At 44.8% G+C, this 15591-nt stretch overlaps 1 protein-coding gene across 1 annotated transcript; it reads right to left on the bottom strand.

The window, feature by feature from the left end:
- Nucleotides 1–748: 748 nt before the first annotated feature.
- On the bottom strand, nucleotides 749–14487 carry LOC130017180 (signal-regulatory protein beta-1-like). The gene is made up of 4 exons (XM_056107888.1): nucleotides 14393–14487; nucleotides 5301–5663; nucleotides 1622–1942; nucleotides 749–1077 (listed from the first exon to the last, which is right to left on the bottom strand). The coding sequence occupies exons 1-4, from the start codon at nucleotides 14463–14465 to the stop codon at nucleotides 749–751; spliced, it is 1086 nt and encodes a 361-aa protein (XP_055963863.1). The 5' UTR covers nucleotides 14466–14487.
- Nucleotides 14488–15591: the final 1104 nt, after the last annotated feature.

Genomic DNA, 15591 nt, shown 5'->3' on the forward strand with positions numbered 1-15591 from the left:
CTTCCCTCATTCCTCCCCAAATCTCTTCTGTAAAAATCTAAACTCAGGGGATGGTTTAAGCAGAAAGGAGATTGTAGATGGAAAGTAATTTTCAGTGGTAACCGTGCAGAATGTTGATGATGAATGCAGTTCCATTGTTACAAACTAGAGGACACAGGAAATCCTTGATTCCAATCACCACACGCAGGTGACCAATGGGACTCAACTAGGCAGGGTTTCCTCTGTGTCTGCACAGACAGAAGGTCCCAGTGTGATTGGGTGATCTTACAAAACAGATGAAACAAATGGAAGTCTGGGATGGAATCAAGTCTCACCAGGGTTAGAAAACAGGAGGGAGATGAGCTGAGTTGGATGGTGAAGGGAATCGCTGTGAGGAGAATCAAGTGGGAGGCAGGACTCATGAATTATGACCTTCCTTCTTCCCCACTTTATTTGTTTATTGGCTTGTCCATACCTGTCTCTGCTCACAACTTACACCTGATCTGCAGTTAAGGGTCATTCCTAGATAGCTTGGGGGGTGCCATTTGGGTTTTCGGAGATCAAACACGAATCAGTTGAATGTAAGTCAAGCAGTTATTCACTGTAGTATATCTCGGTCTCTCCCCATTTTATTTCTCAAGATTTATTTATGTCCAACACCTGGCACCAACCTCATCATAGTGGTTCTTCTTGGAATGCATGATGGAGGCAGAGATTTCTAAAGGTCTGTACAATCAGTATGATTATTATATTTAAGATCAAAAGGAAGCTAGATCAGTAGTTTTGTAACCTTACCAGGTTGTTCATTTGAGCCCAGGATGTGTGATTTGGTGAGTGCTGGCTGCCTATCATGCTTCACCTGGCAGGTGAAGGCCACGTTCTTCTGGCGGGCAGAATAGTTTAGCAGGAGCCAGCTGGTCCGGTTAAAGGTCCCGTCCTTGTTCTCTAGGAGGAGGGAAGCCGTTTCTGCCCGGGACACGTTTCCATTCTCCAGCCAGGTCAGCTGTAGGTTCTGGGGGTAGAACTTCTTCACTTGGCAGGTGAGGTTCACCTGGTTGCCCACCGCGGGGAACTGGGAGACCTCCAGCGTGGGTGGAACTGAAAAAGCCCAGGGAGAAGCTCTGATCTCGGGGGGAGAGACAAGTCACAGGACCTAGGATTTAGTGCTTAAGTCCCAATACACAGCAGAGATTCACCCCAACATTCCCAGGCACACAGAGCTAGATAGGAGCTCACACTGGGAGAGCTCTTTGCACAAGAATGAAACCAATAGCACAGTATCTCACACAGAGTAGGCGTCAGGCACAGCTTCTACTAGGGAAGAAACAAGTGGAATAAGCAAAGTCTCTTGCATGCAGTATGAACATAATAATGTCACCAAAAAGTGAAATAAAGAATGCACATGGGGGTGGTTGATATTAGGTAATTAGGAATTTTAGTTGCTTTTCATAAAATAAATGAGATATTCTGTACAGTGTGCGAATACAGGTAGGTTTGCCATGGAAAGAGGCATGTGTGGTGGGCACATCTAGCATGCTGGCAATCAGGAAGGGCGGATAGGAATAGATTCCAGAACAGTAGATCAAAACTCAGGGGGCAGAAGCGGTCAAGGAGATGCAGGGGTTGGGGTGAGGGTGTCTACCTTGGATGATCTCAGACAAGTTGACCATTGCTCGGAGAGGAGGGCCCCCACGCAGGAAGACGTGGTTGACCTCACAGATGACCTGGGAGTGCACGTCCCTTGAGGTCAGTGGCACCCTGGCTGTGCTGGAGATGCTGTAGGAGGTGTTCTCCCTCTGTAGTTCCACAATAGTATGGGAGGCCAAGAGTGTGTTCCTATTTTTGAACCACTGCAGGCTGATGTTTCTGGGGAAAAAGCCATCGGACTTGCAGGTGAAGCTCACTGTGTGCCCGCGTGGGACCCTCTTTGTAGGGCCAAAGATCTCTGGATGAGAAGGTTTGGCTACAAAAGGAGCATTTAGACACAGTGAGCACAGGGAGAGTGTGCACCAAGGACAAACCAACCTCATCCTAGTGGTTCTTCGTGGAATGCGTGATGAAGGCAGAAATTTCTAAAAGTCTGTACAATCAGTATGAGTACAATATTTAACATCAAAAGAAAGCTAAGTCTGATGATTTAGATCAGTAGTTTTGTACCCTTACCAAGTTGTTCGTTTGAGCCCAGGGTGTGTGATATGGTGAGTGCCGGCTGCCCATCGTGCTCCACCTGGCAGGTGAACACCACCTTCTCCAGGTGGGCAGAGGAGTTCACCAGGAGCCAGCTGGTATGGTTATAGGATGGGAATTAGACTCCAGAACAGCAGAACAAAACTCAGGGGTGGAGGAGCAGGAGATAAGAGGTGGGGGCTGGAGTGAGGATATCTACTTCAGATGGTCCCAGCCAAGCGGGCCATCCCACGGAGAGGAGAGCCCCTGGGAAGGGTGACGTGGGTGACCTCACAGATGACCTGGGAATGCACATTCCCCAAGGTCAGCGGCACCCTGGCTGTGCTGGAGTCACTAGGAGGTGTTCTCCAACTGGGGTCCACACTGGTCCGGGAGACTGAGAGTGCGTTTCCGCTTTTGAACCACCACAGGCTGATGTTTCTCGGGGAGAAGCCGTGGGGCTTGCAGGTTAATCTCACTGTGTACCTGGGTGGGGCCCTCATCCTGGGGCCTGAGACCTCAGGACGAGGTTTGGCTACAGAAGGAGCATTTGGACACAGTGAGCACAGGGAGAGTGTGGCACCTAGGACAACCACTGTTTTCAGCACATCCTGGCTTACAGGCAGTAACCTCCCTCATCTCACAGAGCTTGAGCACTTCCCAGTGGTCACTTCCCGGTGCATGCTTTTGTGGAGTGAGGAGGGAGCACTGTTGACAGAGGAGGACCCTGGCACTGTTCCTGTCACCCAGTTATGGAACGTCTGTCCGTCCTCCCAGCTTCGTTCATCCTGTCAGTTCTCAGCAGTTTTCATCACACCCTTCATCTCTGCCGGACCCAAGCCCAATGCTACTAGGGCTACAAAACAATTCCTTGTTATAGACTGCAGAGTTGCACAGTCATAGTCAAGGGTCTCTGCCTTTACCCATGTTTCTGAAGCCGGGTGTCGGGCATCCCAGGTTTCCGACCAGCCTCCACGACCTCGTCATGCCTCCAGCTCCCAAGGAACTCGCACTCTGTAGACTTGGCTGCAGGGAGCCAGCAAGGTGCAGACTACACTTCTCACCAAGACTTCTGGGGTCCTGCCACCCCTCTCCCCTGGACTTCTTCCCTCTCCTAGTCCCCAGCCTCAACACTACAGCCATTTCTGCTCTCTCTGACCTCCCTGCACAGACACCAGACCCCCAAGTCCTGCCCTAGCTGTGAACCTGAACAGATACTCTCACTCCCTCACTCCACTCTCCATTCCTCTCTCCTTCCAACCCTCTGTTACTCTCTCCCTAGTTCCCTCCACTCTCCCTCCCTGCTTTCTCCCTCACCTCCACTTAGTCTCTCCCTCCCTCCTCCCTCCTTTCCTCTCTCCTTCCCTCCCTTTCATCTTCCCTCCAAAAAGAAAACAAAACAAAACAAAAAGGACCTTGGCCCCATGTGGAGTGACAGATCTGAGATCACACAGACAAGGAGGCAGAACAGGGACAAGAGCCCAGGCAGGCGGTTCTTCCAGGGTCTCCTCTGGGGCTCAGTGACTCTAGTGATACTTCCACAGAACACTGTACTGCTCTCTGCTTGTCACAGACTTAACTAAAGCCACCACTTCACTGACAGGGAAATGGAGGATTCCAGACACTGATATATCCACAGCTTTGGGATGACAGCATCACTGCTCATATTCTGTGGAGCAGCCCCCATGAAGAGGGTGCTACCATGGATTAAGAAAACAAAACAAACACTGTCCTCCCGTTGTTCATCGATTTGCTCAAGCGGGCCCAGTAACATCTCCATTGTGAGACTTGTTGTTACTGTGTTTGGCATACTGAATACTCTCCGTAGCTTGCCAGGCTCTCTGGATTAAGAAACAAGACAGAAATGAGCGTGGAGTGGGGTCACAGGGATAACATCCTTTGGACTCTAGCCTCATTGGTACTCTGCAGATCGCATTTATTGCTTTACACCAAGAAACCAGAACTGGGGGTTTAGCATAGGGATAGGATTTTTTATTACAAGCACAACTGCTCTCAGAAGACCTACTCTAATCCAAGCTAGTTCTAAGCTAAACTTCATACCTTAGGCAGCTCAGGGTAAATACCTTTCTTGTAAGCTCTTTCTATGGGTTTGTTTCTCATACCAAGGCAGTCAGGCCAAGATGGAGTACATACAGGACCATGCCTCAATGCTGTTTCATGTAAGTTGGCACCAGCGTTCTCATCACACGGTCCTGTTTTTCTGGCCCCCAAGTCTCCTTCCTCATCCTGTCTAACTTAACCCTTAGTTCCCAATACTCATCTGTTCTTTCACCAGGCTTATTGAATCTCACACCTTCCCACAAAGGTTGGTGGATTAGTCACGTTCTGTGTGTAAGGAGACTGATGTGCAAAAGGAAGCTGATTCACAGAACCTTTGTCGAGCCCCTGGTTTGGTGGACTATTCAGTGCTCCTGGGAAATGGCATCTCAGATCCTTTCAACTCTCCTAAAAGGAGTCAATTATTATTGCCATTTTGGAGATGAAAAGACTAAGTACTCTAAACATTGTCTCATGACTTCCCATCGTTTTATCAGTCACCTTGTCACCTGACTGAGGAATTTTACCTGGCTCAGACTTTCCAGGGTTACCTACTCTGCTCAGAGCTTTCAATGACTGAGTGATCTTTCTCTGAACCATTGGAGAGTTTCCTGACAACCCTCCTGAAAGTGAGAAGTCCTGGTGACTGTCAGACTGTCAGACTGAACAGAGCATGTGCCTCTTATCACCTTTTGTCACTAATGTTTCTCAAAAAGAATCAAATGCAGCCCGATTGCTGGAACCTGTTAGAAGGAATAGGATTCAGTGATTTTGGAGAAAAGCCTTTGGTCATTGTGATGACCCCTGTTTCCGCTATGCCCAGAGCAGAGCTGGGTACACAGTGGGTACTGAGGAAAGAGAAGATGCTCCACATTGAGAACAGTCCTCAGAGTGTTCCCCTAAGGTGCCATCTTCAGAACTCAGTGACTTCAACATCTTTGATCTCTAAGGCAGGTGAAGTGGACTGTGAAGCAGATCCAAGGACAAGCACCAGCTCCTCACCTGGTCTTAGTTCTTGCTCTCAGAAGTGAGGTTGGCCTGACTGACTATGGCCACCCAGCAGGACAACGGACCCCCTGCCCCCTCAGAGCACTCACCACTCACGGTGACCCAGGTGCCTGGCCCAGACTTGAACTCCACACTTTCCACATTCCCCTTCTGGAACTTCACACAGTAGTAGGTGCCTGTGTCAGCTGGGCTGATGTCACAAATGCGAATGGAAAAGTCCATGTTGTCTCTCTTGGTGGTATCTGAAACATTGGTCACTCGGGAGCTGTGGACTTTGCTTGCAAAGCTATAGATATCCTCCCGGACACCCAGTATCTCCCGGACCCACTTGACAGGGCCCACAGGAAGCAGGGAGGTCAGGGAGCAGCGCAGAATGACTGTCTCTCCCACAGCCACAGACATGAACTTGTCAGGTTGGATCACTTGCAGTTTCACATCCTTCCCGGCCACTCCTGAGGGAAACACAAGCAGCTCTTCACTCATCCTTGTTACTAACAAGGTAGGTTTCCCCACTCTCTGTCAGCAACCTACACCAGTGACTGAATATTCATCAAGATGAGTTCAGCACATGGTGTGAATCTTATGTTGCCCCACCATCAACCTCCAAAGTGTGAATGTTATGCAAAAAGGAGGAATCTAGGAACCAGAAGCTTAAGGACATGGCATAGAGGGTAGTTTAGTTGCTTTCCCTGGATTGTCTGGAATTAGCAACTCTCTGGTTCTTCCCTCCGAAAGTGTTGGACCTTTTGTCCTTTGTATTATGAGGAGCTATAAGACTTTTCTGACTAATGAGTGTAAGCAGAGGGACAGTGGTGCCAATGGGATATCCCTGATCTATCAGTGCCTCAGTAAATCCATCCTTGCCTTCCCCAGATGCTCCTGGTGGTTTCTGCCCCTCACCCAAAGTACTGAGAGGAAAGTGCAAATCCCAATATATACATGGAAGTTTCTTGGGAGCTGAACATGGTATCATGTCCCTGAGATTTATACTGTTTTAATTGCTTGATCATTATATATTGGTTTCATTAGTCTGCTGTGATAATTATCAAAAGCTTATTGTCTTAGAGCAATATAATATTTCCTCAACAGATGAATGAATGAACAAAATCTAGTATGTGTAGAAAATGAAATATTTGCAACCCTACTCATTAATGCAATTCTGATCCAGCCTATAAGACAAATGAACCTTAAATAAATATCATGTTAAATGAAATTAATCAAACGTAAAAGAGAAGTATTTCCCCACATATATAATGTACCTAAAATGGGCTCATTTATAGAGGAAAAAACACCTTGGAACTCAGGGAGCAGGAAGATAGGAGGATCTATTTGGGGTACACAATTTTTGCTTAGGTTGTTGGAAAGTCCTAAAAATGTGTGGTGCTGATGATTTCACCATTGTGAATGTGCTTTATTGCTACCAACTTTTATACTTTTAACAGGCTGGTTCATTTTATGTATAATTAACATAATAATAAGTGCATATTAGAACAAGTTCATTAGCCTTTGATTTGAATTAAATGACTTAAGGAAAAAATATAACATATATGATACTGAGGAAGGTGTATTTCTTATAGATAGATATTTGAATGTGGAAAGAGATCAGGGGTACGAGAGAAAAAGAAGCAGCAAGGTTCAAATTTGTGTTCTTAAAAGAACGGAGCTGTTAGTTTTGCTTGGACAAAATGAGTTATGATTTGAGAGACCGTGAGTAACTCCATGATTTTTACTACCAAATGAAGGACTTTCCAGTTGTATTGCCTCTCCAAAGACTAGGAATGTTCTGGAATCATATGGAAATACTAAAAGGATCCTCTGATTTGAAGTGTCTCATTGTTCTGGTAGCAGATCTGCTTCAGACGATCAGCCTTAGTCGGACCAAGAGTAAACCCCATGTTGTGAAGCCCTACTCCCCTCCTACAATACTTAGCCTTGCTTAGCATCAGCAGAAACATTTTGGAAAAGCACAGCTTTTGCCAGTAACTGTCAGTTGAGCCGGATACACCCATTTATGGGGATCAGTTGAAAAAGTAGAATGACCCTTGTATGAAGTCAGAGAAGATAACCAACAAACCAATCAAGGAACAGGTCGCCAGGGAGTGGCACAAGATGGTCAGGATTGCCCCTAGAGTTTTTGAAAAAGGTGAGGAGTTGCTCTCCTACTAGAGGGGACAGCCCTGACCAGTCAGCTTTCTAAATTTCATACTTGTTTGACTTGTGCCAGATAAAATCTTATTCTGCACAGCTCATTACTTTGTGTGGTCTCTCAGACAATGGAACCTAACAATGTTCTTTTTCTTTTTCTTTGTACTCAACAGGATAGAGTTGTGGTTTCCCTTTTGCATGTGTGAGCTGGTACAGTGCACCCACTCAGCACCTGTGTAACTAGCCTGGCTCCTAAGGAGGAGCTGTTCTCACAGGGCACACCAGGCTTGTTACTGTGGTCAGGGCCTTGGGTAGTTTGAGTTTTAAATCAGGGGAAGAGGATTGGGAACTGCAGAGATAGTACAGGGTTCTGGGCCCTCTGCTAACTATGATTCAATGCCCTGGCACTGCATATGGTGCCCTTAGCCCCCACTCCCCCAGGAGTGATTCCTGAGCACAGAGCCTGGACATCATCAGAGGTGGCCCCAAGCCCAAAACTTTAAACAAAATTAAGAGATGATGATTGGAAAATGAGAAACTGTGTGATAAGAATACCTGTTATGTGACAAAGTGCAAATAATTATGACTGAATCTTGAAGAGATGAGTGAACTGAATAGTAGAGAGAGGGAAGAAGAAAAACCAGAAGTTTGACAGAAACCAGGAAATAGAGAAACTCTGCCCTCTGTGGATCCATAATTCCCACATTCACACTCTAGGCCAGAACGTTCCTTCAGACTCTGGACTTTTTGTACAATTCTCCCAGTTGGAAGTAAACAACACACAGTTAACATCCCGGACCTGAATTCCTAATTTCCTCTCAATCCCTCACTATCAGCTTGATTCTCTCAGATCTCAGATCCCAAGCTCTTAGGTTTTTCTCTCCCACTCCAGAAGTGTGCACCAGGAAATTCTGTTGATTTCTCATCTGCTCATGTCCCAGAGCTGAGTTCTTGACTTTATCTGTACTAACTATTGACTTGTCGCAGTCAACTCGTTTTATGTGAATGAACTCAGTGACTTGTGAAATTCTCTAGTTGTTTCTATCTCTGTTATCTAGCCCATTCTCAACTACATGTGGAATCATTTCATGTTCATCATGGAGCAAGTGGCTTCCATCCTCATCACCTTTCAATAACAAACCCATTTTTTTGACACAAGATCAGAGAAAAATTAAACCCTTGAGCATAAAAGGAAGAATATTTTCTCAGGCTTCTTGTAGACATTTTCCCTTTCACTTTCCCCCCAGAAATCCTCATGGGCCACCCTGCACTGTTTTCTAAGCTTTGCTCAAATTTTCCTTTTTTTTTTGTCATCTCCATCACACTGCTACTTAAAACACATCTCATCCTTCATTTTTCCCGAATACTTTGTCTGGAGTATTTTCTAATTTTTAATTCACAAAACACACTTTCTTATATACAAAAGTATCTATTATGTCTATTTTACTGTCATTTCCCCCAAATACTACCAAATACTAAGCATTATAAGAACTTTTTGTCTCTATATTTGTCAGTACACCCCAATTTCTTTAACAATTTCTGACACATATTGTGAGATCAATAAATAAGTTTTTGTCTACAAATGTGAACAATGTGACACTTCCTTGATCCTTGGGTTTTATTTTTAGTGATAATTTCAGTGGACATTGCACAAGAAACTGTTTGCTAAGTAGATGAGTTCATATAAAACAAAAACTACTTACATATGTACAGAACAAAGAGGTCACAAGGGATAGACACCCACGAGCTCTCTTCCCTACTCTTCACATCCTTTGGTAGCAGTTATAGAGATAATATGGTCTGAAAGTATTTGTGTAGATTGATTAGAGCGGGGAGAAAGGGCTGCAAAGTTCAAAAAGAGAACTCCCAGAATGACCACCAACTGGGAACTCTTTGGTACTATTGCGGCAACATGGGAAGATGCCATTGTTGACAACATTGACGAGGAATACGATCGACTGGTTCAGCACCTCCATGAATGTGCGAGGAACGCCAAGAGAGAGATAGCCACAAAAAGTCGCCTATCTTCGAAAACTCTTGAGCTAATTCGCCAGCGTGGTTTGGCGCATGCCTCAGGCAACCACAAGCTAACGTCCGAGCTCGCAAAGCAGTGCAGAGATGCGATCAAGGAAGACCTCAAAGAGAGAAGAGCAGAAGTACTGGTAGATGCGGCAGAAGCCGGGAAAAGTATTCGTAAGGCCCGCCTGTCCTTTGCCAACTATAAGACCAAGATGACTGCCCTCCCACGTCCTGATGGATCCATCACATCCTCCAGAACGGCAATGGAGAAGATTATCCATGACTTCTACTCGTATCTCTTCGATAGCCATGTCCACTTGCCGACATACCAAATTCCACAGGATGGATATGTCATTCCCAACGTTCTCCCTTCCGAAATCCGACACGCCATTTCGTCGGTAAAGAAACAAACAGCACCCGGCCCAGACAAGGTCAGACCTGAACACCTGAAGAACCTGCCGTCAGTACTCATCAATACACTGGCTCGGCTCTTTACTTGCTACCTGTCTGAATGCAAGGTTCCGTCCCAGTGGAAAACCAGCAGGACCGTACTACTGTTCAAGAAGGGAGACATCCATGACATTGGCAACTATTGCCCGATCTGCCTATTGTCTGTCATCTACAAGTTGTTCACTCGAGTCATCCTAAATAGGATTGGCAGAACACTAGATGAAGGACAACCATGCGAGCAAGCAGGGTTCCGCAAAGGATTCAGCACCATCGACCATATCCACACGATAACCAAGCTCATTGAGGTTTCTCAGGAGTTCAAGATGCCGCTCTGTTTAACGTTCATTGATTTAAAGAAGGCCTTTGATTCTGTTGAGATGGAAGCGGTCATTGAAGCCCTAGCCAATCAGGGCATTCAAGCCCAATACATCAGGATCCTCCGTGAGCTGTATTGCGGATTCACTACCAGGATCTCACCATTCTACAAAGAAGTGATCGTTGATGTCAAGAGAGGGGTGCGGCAGGGTGATACTATTTCACCGAAACTCTTCAGTGCCACCCTCGAGAACATCATGCGACGACTGGAATGGGAAGGAATGGGAGTGAAGATAGATAGTCGGCAACTACACCACTTCCGCTTTGCTGATGACATTGTTTTAATAACACCAAACATCAGCCAAGCGGCACAAATGCTGCCTGACTTTGACCGTGAGTGTGGAAAGGTAGGACTACAGCTGAATCTTACGAAGACAATGTTTATGAGAAACAGCCTTGTTCCTGACGCCCCATTCACTCTCAATGGAACGACCATCTCTGAATGCAACAGCTATGTGTACCTAGGTCGAGAAGACAACATGACAAATGACCTGGCACCCGAGCTGCGCAGGAGGAAGAGAGTGGCTTGGAACGCCTTCAAGAACGTTGAAGAAATAGCTAAGAGGATGAAGAACCTCCGGCTCCGGGCACATCTCTTTGATTCCACTGTTCTTCCTGCATTAACATATGCCTCAGAGACCTGGGCCCTCTGCAAACAAGATGAGAACGCTATTCAGGTCTCCCAAAGATGAATAGAAAGAGCTATGCTTGGAATATCACGTTTCACTCAAGTGAGAGAAAGAATCCAGAGTTCTGACATCCATTGACGATCAAGGATCAGGGACGCTGTCTCATTTGCCAAGGTGTCGAAAATCAGATGGGCTGGTCACGTAATGAGATTTAAAGACGACCGTTGGACTAGAGCTGTTACTGATTGGATTCCACGGGATGTCAAAAGACCGCATGGCCGCCCACCTACCAGATGGTCAGACTTCTTCGTCAAGATCATGAACGATCGGTTTGAGGCCCTTCATGTTCCCGGAGCTAACAGATGCCATTGGGCTACACTAGCACGCGACAGGGACAAATGGAGACGTTACTGGCGCCTGCTCGAGCAAATCGACGACTAACGGGAAGTTGAGTGATTAAGTGATTAGTATTTGACAAGGATTGGAGTTAAAGTGTGAAATTTAGGATCAGAATCCCTGAATTCAAATTACAGATATCCTTTAACCTTAAGTGACCTTGAACCCCTATGTTTTGCCTCCCTTTTCTCATCTGTGAGTTAGGGGATATAAGAGCATTTATTTCAGAGTTCATGATTCCAGGAGAGAAGTGTGGGGTATTTTCAGTCTGGCAGTTAGTGAATGTTAATGAATATGAACATGTATCAACATTGTATTTCCTGTGGTGGTGAAGCTTCACGTGACACAAGAGGATGCCAATATAGATGCAAAATAGATATTGATAATAGTTATCCCAAAGCTGCTCCAGTATGTCAATGTAAAAATTTCTACTCATGTCAAGAAAGAAGTTAATATGTTTTATGAGATTGGTTAAGGGGAGAAGTAAATTTAGAAAAGCAGGAAAGGAGGCAGGGAATCTGAGACAGAAACAAGTAAACCACTATTCAATGAGTACTTCCTGTAACCTTAGAACTACTTTAATAGAGACTTTGTAGGCACATAGCTCTGTAGCAGAGTGTTTGCCTGCATGGATGTGTGAGACCTTTTCAGTCCATAATATTGTAGAAGAGAAAAGGATGAGAAAGGGAAGAGGAAGTGGGAAGGAATGAGGGAAGGAATGGGGACGTGTAAGCGAAGAGGAAGTAAGTGGTAGGGAGGAGGGGATAAGTGAAAGGAAGTGAAGGGAGCATCAAGTTAGAAAACAAGGTTGTTTTGAGGATGTAAAGAAAGCAGCCACTAAAATTAAGAGCTCGAGACTCACAAAAGAAGCACAGAAGGTGGCAGCTCACCACAGAGATGTCTCTGGACACTGTGCTGAGCTGCTTTCACCGGGTTGCCTCAGATGGAGCAGGCATTCTCTCTCTCTGCCTACTCCAGATGAACCCCTGTGACCACAAACCTCCAGGAAAAAAACCTGGACCAGTAACTGAAAACTCCAGGTCATATGGAGGCAGGTATGGGCCGCCCCTCCCCATCTCCTAGCCCATCCAGTGTCCTGGCTGTCATGCCCACGAACTGCCTCCTGGTGCCATTTAAGCACATTAATGAATGGCCAATAACAAATGAATGGCCAATATCAAATGACTTTCAAATGAATCTTGGAAGAGAGCAGCACGCTGCAGAAATGTCTTCAAACACCAGTTATTTAAAGATATCCAGGAGCATTCAGCCACATTTGTGGCTGCGCAGCATGCTACAATATTCTTAGCAAGTAATACAAAATATATCATTTAGCATCTGCCTGAAGGGCAGGCTTTAGTGTTGGTGAGAAAATTTGAAATAATGGTGGAGGGAAGGGGTAATGGTGGTAGGATTGATGTTGAATTATTGAGCGTAATCAATTTCTGTGAACAACTTTATGAAAATAAAATTGAAAAATAAATAAATAAAATTAAGAACTCATAAATGAGATCAATCACAATCTTTCTCTTCTGTACAGAAATACTAATTTATGTATCTTTTTAACAATTGTTTGAGTGTTAGCATTCTATTTTTTATATTTTTAATGGTTCCTTATACACAATAAATGTCCAATAAATGTTCATCACTTTGAAAAAGAGAAATTCTAGTGTATAAAGCTGGAGATGTAACACAGGAGTTAAGGCATTTGCCTTGTACATAGGCAACCCTGATTTGATCCCTGGCACCAAATATGGACCCATAAGCAAGCCGAGAACGATTTGTGAATACAGAGCCAAGAATAAGCCCTGAGCACTGCCAGGTGTAGCCCAAATATATCCCCCACAAAAAGAAAGAAATTATAATGCATATTAAAAACTCAATAAATAATAAAGTAGATAAGAATAAAAGTATGTGAATATATAGAACCAACTCTGAACTCTGGCGATCTCAGTGATGGGGATATCTATTGGTCTTGTTTTCTCTCTGTATTTTCTCATTCTGCTTTCCTCAGGAAGCTGAGGAACATAACATGATCAAACATGATCCAAATATGCACTACCTGGACTTGATTCCTAGATGATCTATTTACGGACTTGGATGGATGTTTGTGCCTAGCCAGATTATTAGGACAAATCCTTAAATGCTGCCCTGCAGGACCCTACTTTGAACTAAGTGGGCAAGCTGGAGCTTGTGAGTCTGATTAATCTAGAAAGGGTTTAACAGTTCTTTCTACATCTGCATTGGTCATACATTAACTCCTGGCAGCACAAGAAAACAGCCTTCCTAAATAGCCCTCCTGCTTATCACAGACCCCAGGTGTGAGGAGGTTGTAACCTATGGAGCCTACATGCACGACCATGCATTCCTCCCCAGAGATAGTAGCTATTTGCTTCATGGGCATGGAAGGACAATGTATGCTTTGATGTCCTTGCGAGAATGCCCCCACATTTCTTTGTTAATGATTCTTTCTGTTCTGCTGAATTCTCTGGAGAGGTTTACTATAGAAAAGAAGATAAAAAGAGACTCAGATGCTGTTCTTGTCCATAAGCCTAGAGAGCTGTGGTCCTCCAGCCTTCACCATTTCTCTCACTTGACCAGCCTCTACGCCTCCAACCGACTGATCGCTTGTTCATGCAACATCTCGTTCATGCAACAGATGGACAACTTACGTCCTCTCTCCATATTCAAATCAGATAAGGTGGTTATACAATTCACACGAGATGCTGTGAGAATTACTGAAGTTAAACACACAAAGCCTGCTTGTCAGGTTGCTTTTAGTTGCATTATCGGTTTCACCACCAGTGCTAACAGCTGCAGGCAATGGTATCAGAGAGAAACAACTTATATATTTATTTATTAATTACTTTTATTGAATCATGTTGAGAAACACAGTTACAAAGCTGTACACAATCAGGTTTTAGTCATACTATGTTCCAACACCCATCCCTCTACCAGTGTACATTTCACACCACCAATGTCCCCTGTTTCCCGATCCTGCCACCTCACCCATTAGGACTGTCTCTATAATTGGCATTTTCTTTTTATCTCCCACTCTTTCTCTCCTTTTGGGCATTATGGTTTGCAATACTATAATACTATAGACTTAAAGATCCACAGGCAAGTTAAAAAAAAGAATTTTACCCAATTTCACCCATGCTTCTCACCTGTAAGTCCCAGTAGTGGAGTCAACTGCAGGTGGAGAGGAAGAAGGTAGAGCCAGAAGATCAAGACTGACATCCTGGACACCCGAAGAACCTGAAGTATTGAGTCTGTGTGCTGGCAGAACCAAATCTTCTCTGTGCAGAGAATGTTGCCCTGTGCAAGCTTTCGTGACATGAGAGGAAGTGACTCTCACCAGTAAAATGACCACAAGACAGTAACCTCCTCTAAATCTAGGCATTTCAAGCTTGCTTCTTCAATTTGAAAGAGACGCCATGCAGGGAAGGGGTTAAAGCTGAGAAGTTACACATCAAATGTCATCAGTGAGACTTGCTCAAGCCTATTAGAGATAATGCTTCCTCTTCACCTTGTTTCCCATGCTGTCTCTACTTGACCTTTCATACATCTTGGAATTTTCATGGGGATTTCACACTCAGGAGTTCCCGGGTAAAGAGTGATGTCAGGCTGTGAGTTGTGTCCCAGACTCCCAAGCTTAGGGCTCCTGACTATGATGGGCTTATAGTTACATCCTGCAGGCACGGTTCAGAAGATTTGCAGATTATTTAGGGGAGCTGGACAACTTTGAGATAGAGTCATATGGTTTCTGAAAAGCCTCCCTATTCCAACCATTCATTAATGTCACTGGCAACATGTAGTGTTGATGTAAGAGTACAGTTGGATGTTCCCCTAAATGATAAAAGAAGCCAGTTTCTTCCTTGTTCCCGAAGATGACATGTTTAGGCAAGTATGTGAGACTAAGAGTCAGAACCTGGATCTAGTGATGCAGTGCCAGGTCCAGAGAATATGAATTTTGTGTCTCAGCAATTAGACTGTCGGGCACTTATCTGAGAAATGAAAACTGTGTCATACAATAACCAATGAATTAGCATATGTGGTAGTTGTTTTGGGGTAATAACCCAACTAAAAGTAATTGCAATGTCCACTAAGTGTTTGGTTAGTCTGGTGTGCTGGGGACCAGCGCAGATGAACAGGATCAAAGCAGGTGAACCACAGGATTAAGAAACAAGATAGAAGTGAGAGTATAAAGAGTGTGGTCAGGGGGAGAAGTTCAGTTTTTTTTTTTAATAGGTTCAGCAGTCATTTTTTTTATAGGTTCGACCTATAGTATAGCTATTAGGGCCTTCCCCTTTCACATGGTAGTCCAGGTTCAGTTCCTGTCTTCAAGAGGAAGCACTGAGCACCA

Source organism: Sorex fumeus, unplaced genomic scaffold, assembly GCF_029834395.1.
Source record: "Sorex fumeus unplaced genomic scaffold, SorFum_2.1 ptg000178l, whole genome shotgun sequence".
Classification (NCBI taxonomy): Eukaryota; Metazoa; Chordata; class Mammalia; order Eulipotyphla; family Soricidae; genus Sorex; species Sorex fumeus.

Bases quoted from the DNA above. Each gene is read 5' to 3' on its own strand.
- LOC130017180 (XM_056107888.1), bottom strand. From the start codon at position 14,465: ATGTCAGTCTTGATCTTCTGGCTCTACCTTCTTCCTCTCCACCTGCAG. The intron at 5,664-14,392 runs GTGAGAAGCATG...TGTTTCCCTCAG, and splicing joins TCCACTACTGGGACTTACAG to GAGTGGCCGGGAAGGATGTG. The intron at 1,943-5,300 runs GTGAGTGCTCTG...CTCCTTTTGTAG, and splicing joins CACCTGGGTCACCGTGAGTG to CCAAACCTTCTCATCCAGAG.